Source organism: Calidris pugnax, unplaced genomic scaffold (assembly GCF_001431845.1).
Source record: "Calidris pugnax isolate Ruff unplaced genomic scaffold, ASM143184v1 scaffold13, whole genome shotgun sequence".
Lineage (NCBI taxonomy): Eukaryota > Metazoa > Chordata > Aves > Charadriiformes > Scolopacidae > Calidris > Calidris pugnax.
In genome coordinates, this window is record NW_015090810.1 from 19,606,575 (window position 1) to 19,624,745 (window position 18,171).

Sequence of the window (18,171 nt, forward strand, 5' to 3'; positions counted from 1 at the left end):
ATATTTTTTACAAAAAATGTGTTACTGGGAAAGGGGCTAGTAGAACATTTATTGTAAGTGCAATTATGCAAAGCATTTTGATAAATGGATGATATGTTTTAAGTAAGAGGCTGTATGTTGTAGCAATTATTTTTTCCCTTAAGAAAACATTGGGTTTTTTCATACATCAGGGAAGAACATTTTTATCTTGTATACATCCTTCCCCATGGCTAAATCATGTATCGTGAAATTCTATAATGAAAGTGGCCTTTGGCTGGAATCCTTCAGTTATTCATTCATGACATCGAGATTCAAATCTCTTTCCACACTTTCTAATCATACTGCCTGGGGGCCGCACCAATTGATCTAACTTTTCTTATATTTTATATAAAAATGAGTAGAAAGCCACAAACCTTCAATTAATATTTTTAACTCTGGTTTCTACTTCTGTAGCCCACAGGACGAGGACACTTCATTCCACTTTGATGGCAGTGGATACTCAGTTGTGGAGAAGGCACTCCGCTCAACAGTGACTCAGATAATAATGTTTTTCAGTACCTTTTCACCTAATGGGCTTCTTCTGTATCTTGCTTCAAATGGCACTGTAAGAAAATGGATCTGATTCTTAAGCTGTCAAAAACTGTTTAGGTCACTTGAAGGTTTATTGCTTTCTTTTTGTTATTTTTCAGCTTACGTATATTAAAATGAGTGTTTGTGTCGATTATCACCTGTGATTGACATCATAAGTCAAAGGAGTAAAGAGAGGAATTCTAGAGATAACTCTTCAGAGCAAATATTCACATATACTAAGGGAAAAATTGGGAAATGAAAAATATTCTCCATAATTTGTTTTAATTGGTGACTAAAATTAATGATTATTTAACTAAAGGCAAGAGAAAAAACAGTAAGGGCAACAAACTAGTTTTCTTCACTTGGAAGAACCTTTGCAGAATGTAAAATCTTTTGGAACTGAACTTGCCAGAAAGACAATATAATATGGAATAGGCATATTGAATTAAATCCATAAGATATAAATTCAGTAAACTGAAATAAATTAAATAAAGCTCCCTGCAACAGCAATATAACCTAGACCCATCTGCAGACCTTCATTGTCATGTCATGCAGTTTACCACATACTTAAATGGTGGGTTTTCTTTTCCTGAAGGAGGACAAAGCTTTGTTTAGATACAGATTGTTTCAGAGTCACTGCATTATTCATTTGCTTCATGATGTGCTTACTACCTGAATACATTGCGCAATGGTATCTGACTTAAGTTTTACAGTGCAGAGAGGGCACTTATAATACAATTCAGAAAGTCATTTTTTGCTGTGTGAAGCAGCTCTTTTCTTCTTGCAAAAGAGCATTGTAGTGTTTGGTCATTACATGAACAGTCAAATAAAATTACTATCAGCTTCATCCAAAAGAAAGCAAATTTGACATTTGTTACTTACACCTTCCTCTGCTGAGTAATCAAGCCTGGTGCTGCTTATAAGTAAGAATAACAACAAAACAAAAAGACATCTTTGTGAGGTACACTAACAATTTTCCTAAACATAACAAAGATAAGTTGGGCCTAACAAGTAGTCTAGGTACAAAAGTTACCAAAACTTTTTTACACAGTACCTCACAGCTGCCAAGAATGCCTCCTTTTGGAAGATTTTATTTCCAGGAATTTAACCTGTTTTTTGGTTTTGGTTTTTGTTTTTTCCCTTCCCAGAGAGATTTCTTGTCCCTTGAGCTTCATGATGGCAAAGTGAGAGTGACTGTTGATCTAGGTTCAGGACCTCTTGCTCTTACAACAGAAAATCGTTATAACAATGGAACATGGTATAAAATTTCATTCAGTCGGAACAAGAAACACGGTAGGCTATAGACAGGTGTCCTCACAATTACAAATACAAATGTCTAAGATAGCCACACGGAACATCACTGCAACCAAATTCGGTCACTTCTAATGCCATTTCTTTAGCAGCCACACCTATGTTACTTTGCTTTTAGAAGGACAGCAGTATTAATCTTATGCTTGGTTTGGCACATCTTACAAAGAGCAGGTAGTGCAGAAGCTGCCAGACAAAAACATAAAGAGTGAAAGATCTTTGTCCAAGTCTGTGTATCTCGTTTTCCGTTCTGTGTCTTAATAGTACCTAGTACAACAGCATTTTGGGGCATGGGGTTGGGAAGTAACACATTATAAATAATATGTGTTAATAGCTATAACATATTCTCATACATATATGTTTTCCTGTAGACTTCCCCAGATTTGGTTTTGGCAGAGAAAAATGAGAGATTAACAGAATAGCTGGAAGTACAGTAAATTACTCATTCTAAAAATAAGAAGATTGTCCATCCATGTTTGAGTCAATGAATACTTTTTTTTCCCCTTTGTTAGAGATGATTGCCAAAATGGAAGAATGTGTCTTTGTGTCCTCCTCCAGATCTTTACTCTCTTTTCTTTGCAGGAATTTTGGCAGTCATGGATGCATATAACCTTAATTATAAAGAAACCAAGCAAGGAGAATCTCCTGGGGTTGCCTCAGACCTGAACCGCTCTGATAAGGACCCAATCTTCATTGGTGGGCTGCCAAGATCCAGGACTGTGAGGTAAAATGTCCTCTCGCTTTTCCCCCTTTGCTAAGACTCATGTAAGTAGAGGGAAAGACTTTAACAAACTCTGCTATGTCCACTGAAATGAGGGAAAATCAGTGAAGTCTGAAGTCTTGTTTATGGCCGTGTATACCACAGAATTATCTGTCCTTTGCCTACAGACTCTAATATGGTGCTTTCCACTGCCAGGTCTGACACTGCAATTCAGATCAGAGACAACCTTCTGTTTTTTCCCTCCATGGGTGATTTCCACGACAGTGGCTGCCACACCAGCTGCCTGCTCTTTTTGTCAGACTGTGGCAAGCATTCGGCACTGCTGCCTGGAAAGATGCTCCTTTGATCTCTACCTGTGTGAGCTTTGTGTTTTCCAGCTGGCCTTTATGGGCAAAACTGCACTTCAGGATGAAAGTTCTACTTCAGAAAAGAATTCTTGTGATTTAGTTTTGAAACTTGAAACAGAGGAGGAACAATTGTGAACAGATCAACAAAAAACATTCCTGAACTTGTAAAGTCACCTTTCTGCCAGTGGCTTCACTTTGAAAGGATAAACATGGCAAAAGAAAATCTAATGAAACTGTCTGCATGCTCTTGACAATAAGATAAATTCCAGGACAATATTGGTCTCTGCGCAGTTACTGTAGAGGTACAGACTTGTTAATCTTAGCTGGCATAGCAGCATGTAAGTGATTATGGCAGGAAAGCCTCAGATTTCTCTGACTTAAACCTGGAGCCAAATTACACATCCTCCAGACTTAAGAAATGAAAAAGAATTGCTAGGTAGTAGAGAGCTGCAGTTACCCTTTCTCATAAAAGCCATTACATTTCAGCTGAAGATTCACCTTAAAGTTTTGGAAAATGACCTGGCTTAGCAGCACAGCACTACACACATGTATGATTCCATTTGGGGACAATGTTATCTGACTCTTTTTAAGATCAGAATGAATATCTACTAAGAGTAAAACCCAAATTACCCCTGTTTCCCTTACACTAGGCTGACTGCATTCTTTAAAACAGATCTCTCTCTTTCATATTGAAGAGAACTTAACTCTTTCTCCCAGGCGATTCCAAATGCTGCTCTGAAAAAAATCAAATCAAACCAAAACCCTTTATTTTGTGTTTCAGGAAAGGTCTTAATAGTAGAATGTATGTGGGATGCATCAAGAATCTGGAAATATCCCGTTCAACCTTTGACTTGCTTAGAAATTCATATGGAGTAAGAAAAGGCTGTGTATTGGAGGTAGGAGACTTCTAGGTTTCTGACCTGATCTTTGCTGTTACTGAACAATGAATAGTAATGTTTGTGAAAAAAATATAGTTAGTTGAAAGGGGTCTATCTTGAAAAATGCTTAGATAATCTAACCTAAATTGAATTTGTTTTTTTTTTCTTGCTGGGACGCAAGTCAGTAATTATCTCTCTTTCTCATAAAATAGCCTATTCGTAGTGTGAACATCTTGAACAACGGATATATTGAGTTGGTACCTAAGTCCTTAAGCCCAGAATCAGAACTGATGGCAACTTTTGCTACAAAGAACAGCAGTGGGATCATCCTTGCTGGACTCAGCAGGGGACTGGAAAAGCGACGACGCAGACAAGCACATTTGGCAAGTAGTGAAAACAATGACGTTTTGGTTTTGTTTTTGCCATTTTTATTTTGTAATATCAAATCAGGTTTTCTATGATTGTAACTTGAAAAGAATGAGAAAAATATATTTGGCTTAGGAAGGCCCAAATGGGAACAAAGGAGATTTATTGTAGCAGAGGAGAAGGATCAGTTAGCAGAGACCTAGTAAAGTTACTAGGACCCAGAATGCTTTTGCAACAAGAAGGAAAACTGTGTATGAAATGCACACAGACTATTACTTTCCACTTCTGTTAGTCAGAAGTAGTTATTGAAGGATTTCGGTTGAACAGCCATCTCGTATCTGGTAGACTGTTTTGGAGCTCCTGGATCCTAGGAAGGTTTTGGTAGGAATACCTGCCACTTCTTAGGAACAAATTGGGTGATGGTAGTATAAAAATGCCTCCATGATAAAAATTTAACCTGAATTTTTATCATGACCAGAGAAACTTCTAGCTTTCATGTTTTCTGTTAGAAGGCTTTGTGGTCTGAGGGGTACCAATACATGCCTCCTAGTCTTTCAATTTCATTTAAAAGTTTGTTTACAACAAAGTTGGAGGTAATTTTTTCCAAAGTGTGTTGTATTTAAATGATGAATGAGTGACAGGGAATTGAGTTATAGTTAAAAATTAATCTTCTGATTAAATCCGCAGCCCTTCTTTTCTGTCATGCTGGTTGATGGTCATCTTGCAGTGCATATTAATGCTGGAGATAGAGCAAGTACTAGAAAAGTAATTCTTCAGTCTGCTAATGGAACATACAGTGATGGACAAGAACACTCTGTCATCCTAATCCGGAATAAGAGGTACATGTGACTGTGAACAGTACCACTTGTTTAATTATTGTATGCTGTTGTCAGTTCACTGTGCTCTCTGAGGAACTGCCTTGGCTAGCTCATTTTTCTGCTGTTAATGGAGGTGTTCTGATTTACATGGTTAATTGTATACAGCATACAGCCACTGATGAAGTTGTAGTTAAAAGCTCTCAAAATCTCTAGACAGCTTGGGCCACTTGAGTAAATTATACTAAATATTATTAGGAAAAAATATTGCTATCAAAATAATTAGGAAAGATGCCATCAAAATATTTTAGAAAGATATTTGACAAAGCTCTAAATGTTAAAAATTACCTAAAGAAGAAGGTCTTCTGGTTTTAAGACATTGAAAGAATTAGCAAAGTGATGCTATCTTTATTTCTTAGAACAGGACATTTTTGAGGTTGAAAGGAATGCTTTTCATTTGAAAATTAATGTCTAAGGCCCTTGTTGACTGTTTTCCCTACTTTATCTTTTTCAGGATCATAACTGTACAGGTGGATGAAAGTAACCCTGCAGAATTGAGACTTGGTTCATCAGCAGAAATGAGCCCCATGAATATTTCCAACTTCTACGCTGGTGGCATTCCAGCAGGAGAGGGCATCTTAGGGCTAAAAATGGCTGGCTCATTTCAGGGTTGTATCAGCAATCTCATTTTTAACAAGGAGTAAGTCAGAGGGGTAACTACCCTGTTTTGGAAGAGCATGTATAGTAATTAATTATTATAGTTTGTAACCTCTTTCATGACATTGTCCATTTGCCTAGATTTTAACATAAGACAAGCCATAATACTGATGATCTGGGTGTCGGGCAGAAAATGGATATTACCAGCTACGTATCCAAATAGCATTAAAAAAGTCTTTAATGTGCATGGAGTCGCTACACAAAATGCAACTTTCTCTACTCTAGTTTCATCTACATTCACAGAAAACAGTTTTCGAAGAATATTGTCTATTTATTTTGTTCTGTGGACAGATTATTTGCCATTTCTCAATCTTGTGGTCCCAGCATGCCACTTCTTTCCCCTTCTCTTGTTGCTAGTGGAAGACTGTGTAAAATACTCTCCTTGTGCTTATCCCCCCAATCCTTTGGGATTTCACCTCTTAAACTGTAGGGTTTTTACAACACAGGCTTTTGTATTTCACCACTTCCATGAAGTATGAACACGTGGATATGGATGGCTGCTTTTTGTCCGAGAAGCCTAAACCAGCCATACAGCCAGAAGAGACTGAGATTCAAACTGAACTTCAGGCTTTACCAGTTCCCCTGAGGCCTCTTACGGATACAAAAAAAGTATGTATTACAGTAAAGCTCTATTGCCTCTTCTAGGAAAGCATTCAACAGCAAGATCTGTTTTAGCTTTGTGGAGAATTTTCAAAGTATGGATTGTGCATATTTTCTTCTTTTATGGTATGGATTGGTTCAATGAATGCGGATTTGAAATTATTATTTCTTATAGAAAAACTGTGCTATAAGCCTTTGTAGCAGCCTCTTGGGCTTTTGGAAGGGAAATGTAGTTAGACTTATAATTGTTCATGCAGCAGCACTATAAAAGAAAAGAAAAAGTGGAGTGATCCAACAGGAGGACTTGACAGTAACTATTATCTTCAGTGAGTTCCTGCCGAAGTGGCTCTGTGCCGAGATTTGCATTAGTTGTGCAATTCAGCATTCACGTTTTCCTGGTCACACACATGCAGTCTCTGCTCTGTGTCAAAGAGGAGGCACAAACCATTCCAGAGACACACAGTGTCTGAATGCAGCTTGCATGGCACCTGTTTCCTCTCACATGGCCCCTGTTCCCAAGAGAGAAGGCAGCGTTACTTCTGCAGCTGCACATCTTAATAATGAAGTGTTTCCAAAGCATCCTCAATCATTTTTCTGTGGCAACAGAAAGCAGGATTTTATACATTTCATGCAACTGTGGCTATAAAAAGAAATAAGCTGTCTTTCTTAGAGCTAAAGTATAGCTTTGGCTCATACTCTGTTACTCAGCTCTCCATCTCTCAAATCATAACAAAAATGTGCATCCTCACTAAATGGGAAAATATTTCTGCCAGGTCCATAAGATTTTCACACTGAGATTGTACTCTGTCTTTCAGCATTTTTTATCAAAAGGGATATTAAGGGATATTAATTAATGGTGAATCAGTTCTTCTCAAACTACAAACATTCCTCAGTAGAAAAAAACAGTGCTGTCCACGAGATACAGCTTAATCATTAGAACTAGTTCCTTTTGAGCCTAAACGATAGCTCAGAATGACTGAGAGTTTAGCTAATTGATGTTGCTGTATGCTTTGTGGTTATCATGCAGCTTAGTTTTGCTCCGTACAAAGTTCTGCATAGGCACATTGTCATTCAGCCCTTGCTGGTCAGCACCTGGTACTATTCTTCTTAATAAAGCCCTTTCATTAACAGGTAGTTTGTGCAAAAGATGAGCTACCTGATCATGTTCAAGCTGCTCGTCAGTTTGGACTTGCCAAAGGCAGCCACTTGACACTGCTCTTCAATCAGTCTACTGTCAGGAAGAAGTGAGTATATCCTGAATCACACGTGCACAGTGTGTTATCTCATACTGGGCTACGAGAAGTGTAATGTTGGTGTTCATGACTAGATGACCTTGAAGGTCCCTTCCGACCCAGATGATTCTATGAATGATCATCACATTACCAGCTTTGAACATGGCCCTTGCTTCAGGTGTCTGTGTGTTCCTCATGGTAGAAGGTATCATGACTGCCACAATGTAGTAGTTAATGTGTCTTTCCCAGGTTTGTGGTCATGAGTTTAACTCCTGGTCAGAGTTCTGCATTTTTTCCCCTCAGACTTAAAAGCCTCACTGTGCCTTCTGTAGATATTTTGATTTCTGTTCTCTGCATACAGAGCTCAGCTGGTCCCCTTTGATGCAGGCAACATCTCACCCTCTCCTCTGGAGCAATTGCACCTTCCATGTCTGCTTCATGCCCAAGGTCACTGAAGGAGCTAAGACTACTGAGAAGAATCATTCTGTTGCGATTTAACATGTGATAGCCTCTCTGCCACTCTTATTTGTTTCAGAGGCTACCAACAAGATTCCCAAAACACAGCCTGCAAGCCACTTGCATAAGCTTCTTTAAACTCAGAAAGCCTCTGCAGGCATTGAGAAAAGAGCCTTTTTTCTCTCTAGCCCCTCTGTTGCAACTCATGAACATAAGGACGTTGCAGAGAATCAATGCTATGTAGTCTGAACCTAGTGTCTCCGTAATAAATGGCTCAATCAGCTCCTTTACCTTTTAAACCGCCCTCTGTTTTCAGTCTCCCCATTATATCCCAGCAAGCCTGGCTAATACTAATGGATGCCATCACATTATCCTGGAATTTGTCCCTTTCTTGGGGCAATAGGTAAGCCTGCAGTCACAAAGAGCTGAGCTGAGCTTGTTCCTCTTGTTCCTCACAGCTCACTCTGTGACAAATACTTTTTCTGTCTCTGACAGGTACAGCACTGATTTCTGTTATGAAATACATCACAGGTCATGCTTTCTCAGAATCAATGCAAATTCTACTTTTGTGGCCTTTGTAATAATAAATTTCCTTTCATAATAATTGTCTGAGGCTGTTCTCTGCCTCCAGAAAAGCTATTTATCAATGCAGAAGAAATATCTTTTGGTAACACTGAATTTTTATTGTCTAGGCTTTCTGTCCAGCTGAGTCTCAGAACCTTTGCCTCCAGTGGCCTGATTTACTACATGGCTCATGAGAACCAGGTTGATTACGCAGCCCTACAGCTTCATGGGGGACAACTCTATTTCTCATTTGATCTTGGCAAAGGCAAAGCAGTAGCTTTTCACCCTGCTGTTGTCAGTGATGGAAAATGGCATACGGTATGTAGTCACCATTTTCTCTTGGAGTTACTGGGATGGCCTTTCCCTGCCTTGTCTGTAAGCTTTCTGTGTGGCAAAGGCAAACAGGTTTTAACCCAATCATCATGAAACCATTCAGATAACTTGTGTTCAATTACTTCCTTTAAAAATTTTCATTACTTATGCACCAATTTCAGCATCCAACTACTGTCAAGTGTCTCAGACTATTTAGACATAAAATAGTTCACCAACTATGTCACGATGGTCATCTTCACCAGAGAAGAACCCAACAGAGAGAGATCTAGAAACTCTGACATTTTCCACAGAGAAAAAAGCTTTCCATGCACTATGTCACCAAAAACCTGCAACTGAGTATGTGACACAGTGCAAAAGATTTGTGAGTGCACAGTTTTTCCTTTCTCCTACGTATCACGAAGTACCTGAGCATGTCATAGCAGGTAGTGCTAACAGGGAAGGACTCTCTTTCCTTTCTTTGGTTGATGCAAAATGAGAAAGGTAGACATTTGGAATGAACGGAGGCTGGAGAAGGAGGACTTGGCATAAGGAGAGTTTGAGGAGAAATTATGGCTACAGCTTTCAGACATCACATAGCATTCAGGGCCTTCTCTACAGAGACTCTCCATCAGCCTCTATTGCTCCTCTGAGCAACCCACCTGCTGCTGCCTCTGTCTGTCTTTGTGAGAAATGGCTGTGAAGTCTGTATGAGTTTTAAAAGCAAATCTGACCACATTACTTTTCCTTAAGGCAGGCGAGGATGACAATACTCATCCTGCTAAGCTTCCTTCCCTTGTCCAAATGTGAAGTCTTAACTCCAGGAATTGGCTTCTGTGGGACAAAGCAATTGATGACACAAAGCTGCCACCTCTCCTAGGTGCCTTGGGAATCAGCAGAGTGTTATTTTTCTTTTCATATATAATCAGCAGAAGAAAAAACAGCAAAAACATAAAGAAAGTAAATGGGAACTTCTGTCAGAGAGAGATATCACAGTTGAGCTCTGCTGCCTACCCTGAAAGGAAGAACACTCCAAGATTTATGGCTACATGCTTAAAATTACATATACTCATATTCACACTATCCACTTAAAGAAATGAACAGATTCCATATGAGCTGCTCTACCTTTACTATCCAGGTCATAAAAACACGAGCTTGAACCTTTTTTCGGAGATCAAGGCTGACTCATACCACTTCACAGCTGTGAGTGATTATTGCAGTAGCTCTACAATCAATTTAAGCTAACATGCATTGCTGCCAAAAAGAAGTGCATCTTCTTTTCATTCTCTGCTATCTGCTCATATCACCCTGCTGTGCCACCACTTTGTTCCCTTATCAGCCCAAATGTTCATGAAAACTCCTGTTGACCCTGGCCAGGATTCTGAGTGGGGCTAAAAGTAACCAGGGAAGAATAAATGGCTAGCTGACTTCAAATGAAGTCCCTCACCTGCATGTGAGTAATTGCTTTAGTGCAAGGCAGGCATAGGGGCATGAGCGAACAAGATGGACAGAGCTGGAAAGGTTTATGGTCAGAGCAGGTTCAGCACTGCCCATCATACAGCGTAGGAGTGTGCACTTCAGAGAGCTAAGATGGCTCAGCTGGTGGGCAGCACAGTAATTGCAGAAGACCAGCAGCACTCTCCTCTTCAAACTCAGTCATGTACTCATATCCTAAGGCAATAAACTAGTGGTTTTAAATAATGATCGTTAAGACACTGAAAAACTTACGCAGGACAACATGCAATCATGGTGAGGCCTTGGGGAAGCAAGGAAGCAGTTTGGCGGTGCTTTGGCGGTTGCATTCTGGAATGGCCTCAGCCTCACAATGAATCTCAAGAGGATGTCTCAGTACAGTATGTCAATGCAGTCTCACCACTAAAAAACTGTCTTGCTTACTTCTATGGCAGATGATGGGTAGGTAACTGGTTGAGCTTACTGATTCATGTTTGCATGCTCTCATTTTTTTTCCAGATAAAGACAGAATATGTTAAAAGAAAAGGTATAATAATTGTGGATGGACAGGAATCGGTAGCGGTCAGTGCTCTGGGAGATGGTAGCACTTTGGATGTGGAGGGGAAACTCTACATGGGAGGACTCCCCTTAGACTACGTGCCGAAGAATCTTGGAAATGTAAGAAGGGTTGGGGTGATGGGGCGTCTCTGACATTTTGCAATACTAGAATGAGTGTACTGCATCAGAGCCATCTAATTCAGTATCCTGTCTCTGACGAGCAAAAGAAGTACTTTAGGAAAGAAACAACAACAAAGAAAGTAATGACCCTTTACCAGATAAATCTTTTCAGCTTTCTATGGCTTAGTGGCTTGTGTTTCAGTAATAGTCCTTAATAGATTTTTTTTTTTTTTAATTCTATCAATCCCCCAGTTAAAAATGGATAAGGAATATAAATACCTGTGTTTCATAGTGTAAGATAAAAATATAACTTAGAATCTCAAGACATTTTGGGACATATTGCTTTCAAATAGGAATTAGGTGTCTTAAATATCTCTGAAATGCTGAGTTTTGCTGTCTGAAGTTAAAACATGCTTTTTACACATACTTTTAGAGGGCAGGTTTTTGTCACCTTCCTCCTTCTGCAGCCCATTATCTCAGGGAGGATTCCGGTAATGATAACAATATTTCTCAATTCCTGGGCATACTTTCCTCAGCCATGCTTTTTAATTGGATAACGGGGCTAGCAAATATTGTAATAAGTTGAATTTGCAATTGCTGAAAATAGTGAGAAATTCTAATGAATCTTTTTGCTGGATAGAACTCTGGTGGTCTATACTTTCAAAATGTCATACAAAAATGTTGATTTACTTGTGTCGTGGTTTTGACTGAATTGACCAACGAGAATGACAGATGACCCCTTTCTCCCCTCCCTAAGGAAAAGAGAGGAGAGGAAGAGATAAAAAAGAGATTTATGAGTTTAGATAAAACTAAACTAATGAAAATATAAATAAATAATGAAATAATAAATAATAATAGGTAATAAAAAAAGAAAAAAAAAAGAGAAAAAAAAGGGGGAAAAAAGTATACTGTTTATACAAAACCATATCAAGTTCCCAGGATGATCATCACATCACCAGCAGGCACAGGGTAAAGTCTCAGGCTGGAGTTGGTGATGGACAGGAGCTGGATTCTGGATCTGGAGTCAGGAATGCTCGGATCCGGATCAAAGGCAGACAAACAGACAGGGTCCTCCTCAGATGTCGGCCATTGAAGGAGGACAGTTGACCCTTTGATCCCTCAGTTTTTATACTGAGCATGATGCAGATGGGATGGAATACCCTGTTGGTCAGTTTTGGGTCACCTGTCCTGTCCATTCCTCCCTACAGGTGGGACCTCTCTACGCTTTTCTGCTTCCAACCCTCCAACGGGGCAAATAACAAATTTGCCAGACCTTGGTTGTTATAGCAATAAGTATAAGCAGGGGCCTCTCTGCATACCAGTCCTTGGTATAATCAGGTCTTATCACTGTAAGAGTGAACAGTTTCTGAACAGTATGCTGTTAATTTCAGAGTTTAGTTCATTAGAAGAGGCCCAGCTGAAAAAGTAAAATTACTGAACAGAAAATTAGGTCTGTTTTGCCTCAAACCAGGACAACTTGTTAATTTGCTGAAGCATGTTTGGAATGTCTTTAACTGTTGGGCGTATCCCTGCTCACATTCAAGCAACTACAATTCTATCTATATGTTATAGTGCATACTGTGTTTCTAAACAATATTTATTTTGACTCTAAGACATGATAGAAATATACGTAATAAATAGAAATGTAATTAACTAAATATTTTAGACCCTGCTGTCTTTTTGTCCAGAGACGTTTTATTTACAATAACATCAGGTGAATCACAGAGAGCACTGCAGCAGTTTGTATTATACATTAACTCTTATATTTCAATATGCTTAGGTGACTCACAGTATTCCTGCCTGCATTGGTAGCCTGACAATTAACAGCAAGCAGCTGGACAACGAGAGCCCTGTCTCTATCTTTGCTGTGAATAAATGCTATGTAACAGTGCAGGACGGGACTTTCTTTGATGGGAGTGGCTTTGCTGCTCTTGGTAAGTGGCATTAAATGAAAGCAGTACCTTACTGAATTAATGTTAATGAAATCGTACTCTTTTTAGGTCTTGTGGGAGCTGTGTGTAATTTAATGATTCCCCACACAAAGAGTGCCTGCCCTGCATATGTATTTCTAGCTGAGTCCCTTTACTCCATATGTCCAAAAGTGGCCATTTCTGCAAAGGGCTATCTTCCACAAATTAAAGAGCTAATGATTCTGGCTCTGGGAAAGAAATGAACTACCTCTTTCCTCAGCTAAGAATATCCATGTTCATTATGTTAATGTCTGTTTAAGGGGTATGGAGACAAAAGACGTAGTGGAATTGTGAAATAATGTGAAGGATTACATTAGTATGTGGTCTTTACTGTTTCTTAGAAATGAGATAGAATGTATTAAATCTAAATTAATGAAAGAAAACTTATTTGGGAATTTATCTTTTCCAGTATAAAATGTGAATTATGACTTTGGAAAACTTACTTTCCAGACAAGGTCATATCCCAGCAGAGTAATTAACAAGCTTTTTAGGCCTTAGGCCTTTTAATGACAATATATGTATTCTACTTTGTACTGTGGGTTACAAGTCTTCTGTTAGAAGCTTATAACTTTTTTTCAGTCAGAGAAGGTTACAAAGTCCGGTCTGATGTGAACATCACCCTGGAGTTCCGTACGACCGCAGCGCATGGCGTTCTCCTCGGGGTCAGCAGTGCTAAGGTTGATGCCATTGGACTGGAGATTGTAAATGGCAAGGTAGGCTGCCCTGTGCTGGCCCTGTGCCCTCACTTCACAAAGCTTGCTTAAAAATGGGAGGGTAGAACAGTTGGGTAGCACTAAATCGACAGCAGTGACATGTGATGAAAGCAAAATGTCGAGACGAAATCCCCACAGAACTAGTATGGGATAGACTTTCAGTCTCAAGGTTTCTCGTCATCAGCATATGATAAAATGTGAGATTAGCAGAAGTCACTGGAACTTTTTGCCTCTTTAATTAGTGTAATATATGTTAGTCTGTAGCCACTGTGACCTCCTGGGCTACATACCTTGTATGTTTGCCCAAATACATACCTTTCCTGTAGCTTAATACTTTTTCTACCATAGAGCTACACTTGTCCTTGATAAACATATTATAACATGTACAAAGCACACTGTTCTGTAATCTCCATTGTTCATGAGCAATTAACTCACTCTACTTCTAGTGGCCATTATGGTCCATAAACGTTTTAACAATCAATACCTAGTTCTCCACTTATCTACTGCATAAAAAATGTATACTTGATTGCTCTTAAGTATTTCCTTTTCTCAGAATAGCTCATTTTTTATTCAAAACTTCCTAGCTAGATGTAGTATTAAATATCACTGTTTCTGTGGGACATACTTTCTCAATTAATATTTACGTATTCATCCTCACCACAGAGTTGAGGAAATGTGTACTGCTTTGAAAAATAAACACATGAAATAAATCAATACATGTATTGGCAACGACATGTGCTTTCAGTTCGTTCTCCTTCTCTTCAGTTAAATACAGTGGATCTTCTTTTAGATCTGAAGTCTCAACTTCTGTGAGAAGATTACTCGATTTTTATTTGTAAGAAACATTGGAGTCCCAAGTGAAGTATACCAACCTAACCCAACAGGCCATTGCATCAATAGATCTAAGCCTTTTAGATTTTAAAGATACTTCAATAAGGAAACACTCTATCCATCAAAGTAAACACTAGCTTTGCATAATTACCAAGCATTTATTAAAACTGAAATTTCTGCACCAGTGTGATTGTGTGCTTTTATCTAGGCAAATTAGTTCATGTATTTTTACTTTATATCTTTATTGGCATCTGGCTGTTTATACAGGTTTTATTCCATGTCAACAATGGAGCTGGCAGAATAACAACTACATATGAACCAAGAGGCACAAATAGTTTGTGTGATGGAAAATGGCACAAGCTTCAAGCAAACAAAAGCAAACATCGCATTTCACTGATAATTGATGGGAATTTGGTTCAAACTGATAATCCCTACACCCAGTCAACCTCTGCAGATACGAACAATCCCATTTATGTTGGAGGCTATCCTGGTAGGTACAATAATATTTCTCTTCCCTTCTCTCCCTCTCTGAATGACTCTCAACACAATGTGTGCTCTCTCTCTGATTCACGAAGTTCATGATTGGGTTATAAATCATAGTTACCATTTTCCACATTGTTGCTGAGATCACAGCCTATTAATATTTGTGTATACTATCTTTGTGGAGGACTGCATTTAGCTGTTGAGTGTGTTGGCAAGATCAACTGAACTCGTGTCACTTTCCTACACAAACCTGGTCCTTAATTTCTGAGAAGGATTTCCTCCATGTGGTTCGTCTTTCACAGTCTCTCTCAGGTTTCAAAACACCACTGCCTGTGTAAGTTTAGGTGTGATTATCTTGCACACAAATTCATATCAAGGCTTTCTTTCACATTCATCTAAGCAAGGTTTCTGTAGTGCTCTTTTCTACTTTATTTTTGCAAATGTTTTGTGTTGGGGGCTGTGCAGGCAGAAGTCAAGCTGCTGCAGATGAACATATATTTCCCTTGTTCTGTGTGTATTCCCTTCTGAAGTAACTGTCTGCCAATCATTCTGCGATGGTAATATAAAGAGATAGTAACACAAAAAATGTGTAATCAAATTACTTTTCAATTAGATTGTGCAACTCATCAGTTGATAATTTGAGCCAAGACAATGTATTCATTAAGAAGATTGATTTTCTAACATTATGAGTTTGGCCTTTTTTCGGGCATACTTTTTAATGAACACATCAGTACCGAGAATAAGTAGGCTTTGTATGGTTTTGAATGTCTTATGTTTTTAAAGCTAGCCTAAAATGCCTGTGTACATTTGACTCTGAAGCAGCTGTTACAGTTCGCCAGTTCAGATCTTTAGGTTTGTATGAAAACAGAGTGATGAGGTCTGAAGGGCAAACTCAGCTTTTAAATATTTGGAAAGCTTTAGGGATAATAGCTTGAAATGTTACAGAGCCTTCTGTAGGACAAGGTTTTGGTGCTTTTTGAAAAATGAATTAATGCTAATTGACCAGATCTTGATTAATATTTGGTCTTCCTCAAATTGTTTTGTTTTGTTTTTTAAATAGGGCAATGTGATACTAACTGTTCCGTCAGAGCTCATTAGGGCACATAGAGAAGAGAGAAATTCTTCAGTTTAGTTGAGTGCAGAATTGGCATGATTTTTTTCACAGGTTGTATGTAAAAAAGAGTTGGACTCTCTACCAACCTCATATTTTGGTTTGCCAGTGCAGGCCATGACTGTGTACAGCTCAGCTGTTGCTTCAGATTCTGCCACTTTCAATTTTAACATGGCAGACACCTATGTAGAGTGGTTTTCTCCTCTCTTATCTCCCATTGTCCTCTGGGACACATTATTTGTGCAAACTCTGCACAAGTTAACCCAGTGCATGGCTTACTCTTGAAGGCAGCATTGACTGTCCATGGTGGCATGACCCAGATCACCCAATCCAAACATGAATGGAACTCGGTGCTCCTCAGGTGTTGGTTCCATCTCTTGTTTGGGAGAAAGAGGAAGCAATTGAATAATAACCTGGATCATTGTATTGGTTCAATTCACTGGAAATAGATTCTATATATTACACATTTTTTTTTTTTTTTCAGCTGATGTGAAGCAAAACTGTCTCACAAGCAAGACCTCATTCCGTGGCTGCTTGAGGAACCTCGTTTTGACCAAGGGCCAACAGGCAGAATTGTTTGACTTCAGCCGAGCTTTTGACCTGCGTGGAGTCTTTCCTCATTCCTGCCCTGGGGCTGAGCACTGAACTGCAGCAAAGCCTGTCTGGACTGAGGGAGGTTCTTTTCGTTGATCTGTTATTTTTCATTCTCATTTCATAATGAAAAGAAGAATTGGTGAGAACCTGCATCTCTTTCATTTTCTGGTTGTTTCCCAACTCAGGTCATTTATTTTTTTTTTTAGTCCGAAGCTCTATGTCTGCATTTAAACAACAAGGTTTTAAACAACAGATACCTCTACTACAATGTTAATGGCATTAATTGGATATTTTTCTTTTGGGAATTTTTATTAATCAGTGTTTACAGTATGTTTTCGTTTGATTACTTCACAGTATTTCATTTTATTGTGTGTTGGTCATTTTATAAAAAGGTAATAATTTTGGACCACATAATAAAGCTACAATAAACTGTGCATTATTTCCTGTAGTTCTGTTCTCCATACCTTTCAGTTAGAAGAAGAACAGCCAGATGGCTAAGTGAAAAGTACAAATGGATAAAGTCCAGCAGAGGGAGCAGGAGACTAAAGGCATAATTTTGAAGGTCTCAGATTCAGAGTCTAATGAATAGAATGTTCTTATTTATGTCCTTTATGTGGTAGCTCCAATCCCTTTTCCTTCTGCCTTTAATATCCAATGCTTCTGACCCCCGTTAGTAGCCACATTGTCTCAGAGGATGATGTCCCTGTTTATGCTTTCATGTAATCAGCTGCAGGACAAGCAGCAACTCCACAGCACAGAGACATGTATGAAATGGTTTGTTGGTGAAGAAAAGATTTGGGTCTGGCTTGGGAACAACTGTCTATTTTGGCAACGAGAACTAATGCATCTTTCTTGTGAAAACGGTATTTCTTACAGGACACAGGGAAGCAGCTTTGGTGCCCTGTGGTTCCTAATTCACAGGCCAGTCAGCAGCTCTGCCTTTACCTTTTCCTGCTGCACCTGCCTCTCTCTCCAAACTGAGGCTTCCAGTAGTTGCACTTCAGCCAGGATTGGAGGACAAACGCTTGATCTCACTCAAGTAAGGACATCTATTCATCAACTGGTCAGATCATGAAGCAGTGACAAACGTCTCGTACTTGAAGACACATCTATACTAAACATGGTTCTTTACAAGTCACATCCATCTCCTTTTCCCTCTTTGAACCATACAGTTTTGATTGGCTTTTATTATAGATTTTTACAATTCGTTCTAAAGTCAGTTTTGCTCTATGTGTTTCATACTAGTTTAAAAAATACTGGCTCAGATGAATCCCCAAAGCAGTTTGTCATTGATTCCAATGAGGCAGGATTCCAAGCAGTGTCATTTTGTACCTCGCATCGAGGTAGTCCAAGAGAAGAACTCCTGGACCAAAGAACTGCCCCACTAGAGCAGGGCTGGCACAATGTGGTCCTTTGTGTAGCTGTTCAGATGCTGTAACAGCAGAATTGCTTTTAAGACAGATTCACCACTGCTTTT

General features: G+C 39.0%; 1 protein-coding gene across 1 annotated transcript in view; it reads left to right on the top strand.

Annotated features, from left to right (window-relative positions):
- Nucleotides 1-17,142, top strand: part of LAMA1 (laminin subunit alpha 1) — an 87,242-nt gene extending 70,100 nt beyond the window's left edge. The window contains exons 48-62 of the mRNA XM_014938672.1: nucleotides 433-583; nucleotides 1,698-1,842; nucleotides 2,440-2,581; nucleotides 3,707-3,821; nucleotides 4,016-4,186; nucleotides 4,857-5,008; nucleotides 5,499-5,684; nucleotides 6,148-6,310; nucleotides 7,433-7,545; nucleotides 8,682-8,871; nucleotides 10,834-10,992; nucleotides 12,773-12,926; nucleotides 13,542-13,675; nucleotides 14,774-14,996; nucleotides 16,585-17,142. Of these exons, the coding sequence (XP_014794158.1) occupies nucleotides 433-583; nucleotides 1,698-1,842; nucleotides 2,440-2,581; nucleotides 3,707-3,821; nucleotides 4,016-4,186; nucleotides 4,857-5,008; nucleotides 5,499-5,684; nucleotides 6,148-6,310; nucleotides 7,433-7,545; nucleotides 8,682-8,871; nucleotides 10,834-10,992; nucleotides 12,773-12,926; nucleotides 13,542-13,675; nucleotides 14,774-14,996; nucleotides 16,585-16,745 (2,359 nt within the window). The 3' untranslated portion in view covers nucleotides 16,746-17,142. The remainder of the gene's footprint in view (nucleotides 1-432; nucleotides 584-1,697; nucleotides 1,843-2,439; nucleotides 2,582-3,706; nucleotides 3,822-4,015; nucleotides 4,187-4,856; nucleotides 5,009-5,498; nucleotides 5,685-6,147; nucleotides 6,311-7,432; nucleotides 7,546-8,681; nucleotides 8,872-10,833; nucleotides 10,993-12,772; nucleotides 12,927-13,541; nucleotides 13,676-14,773; nucleotides 14,997-16,584) is intronic.
- Nucleotides 17,143-18,171: the final 1,029 nt, after the last annotated feature.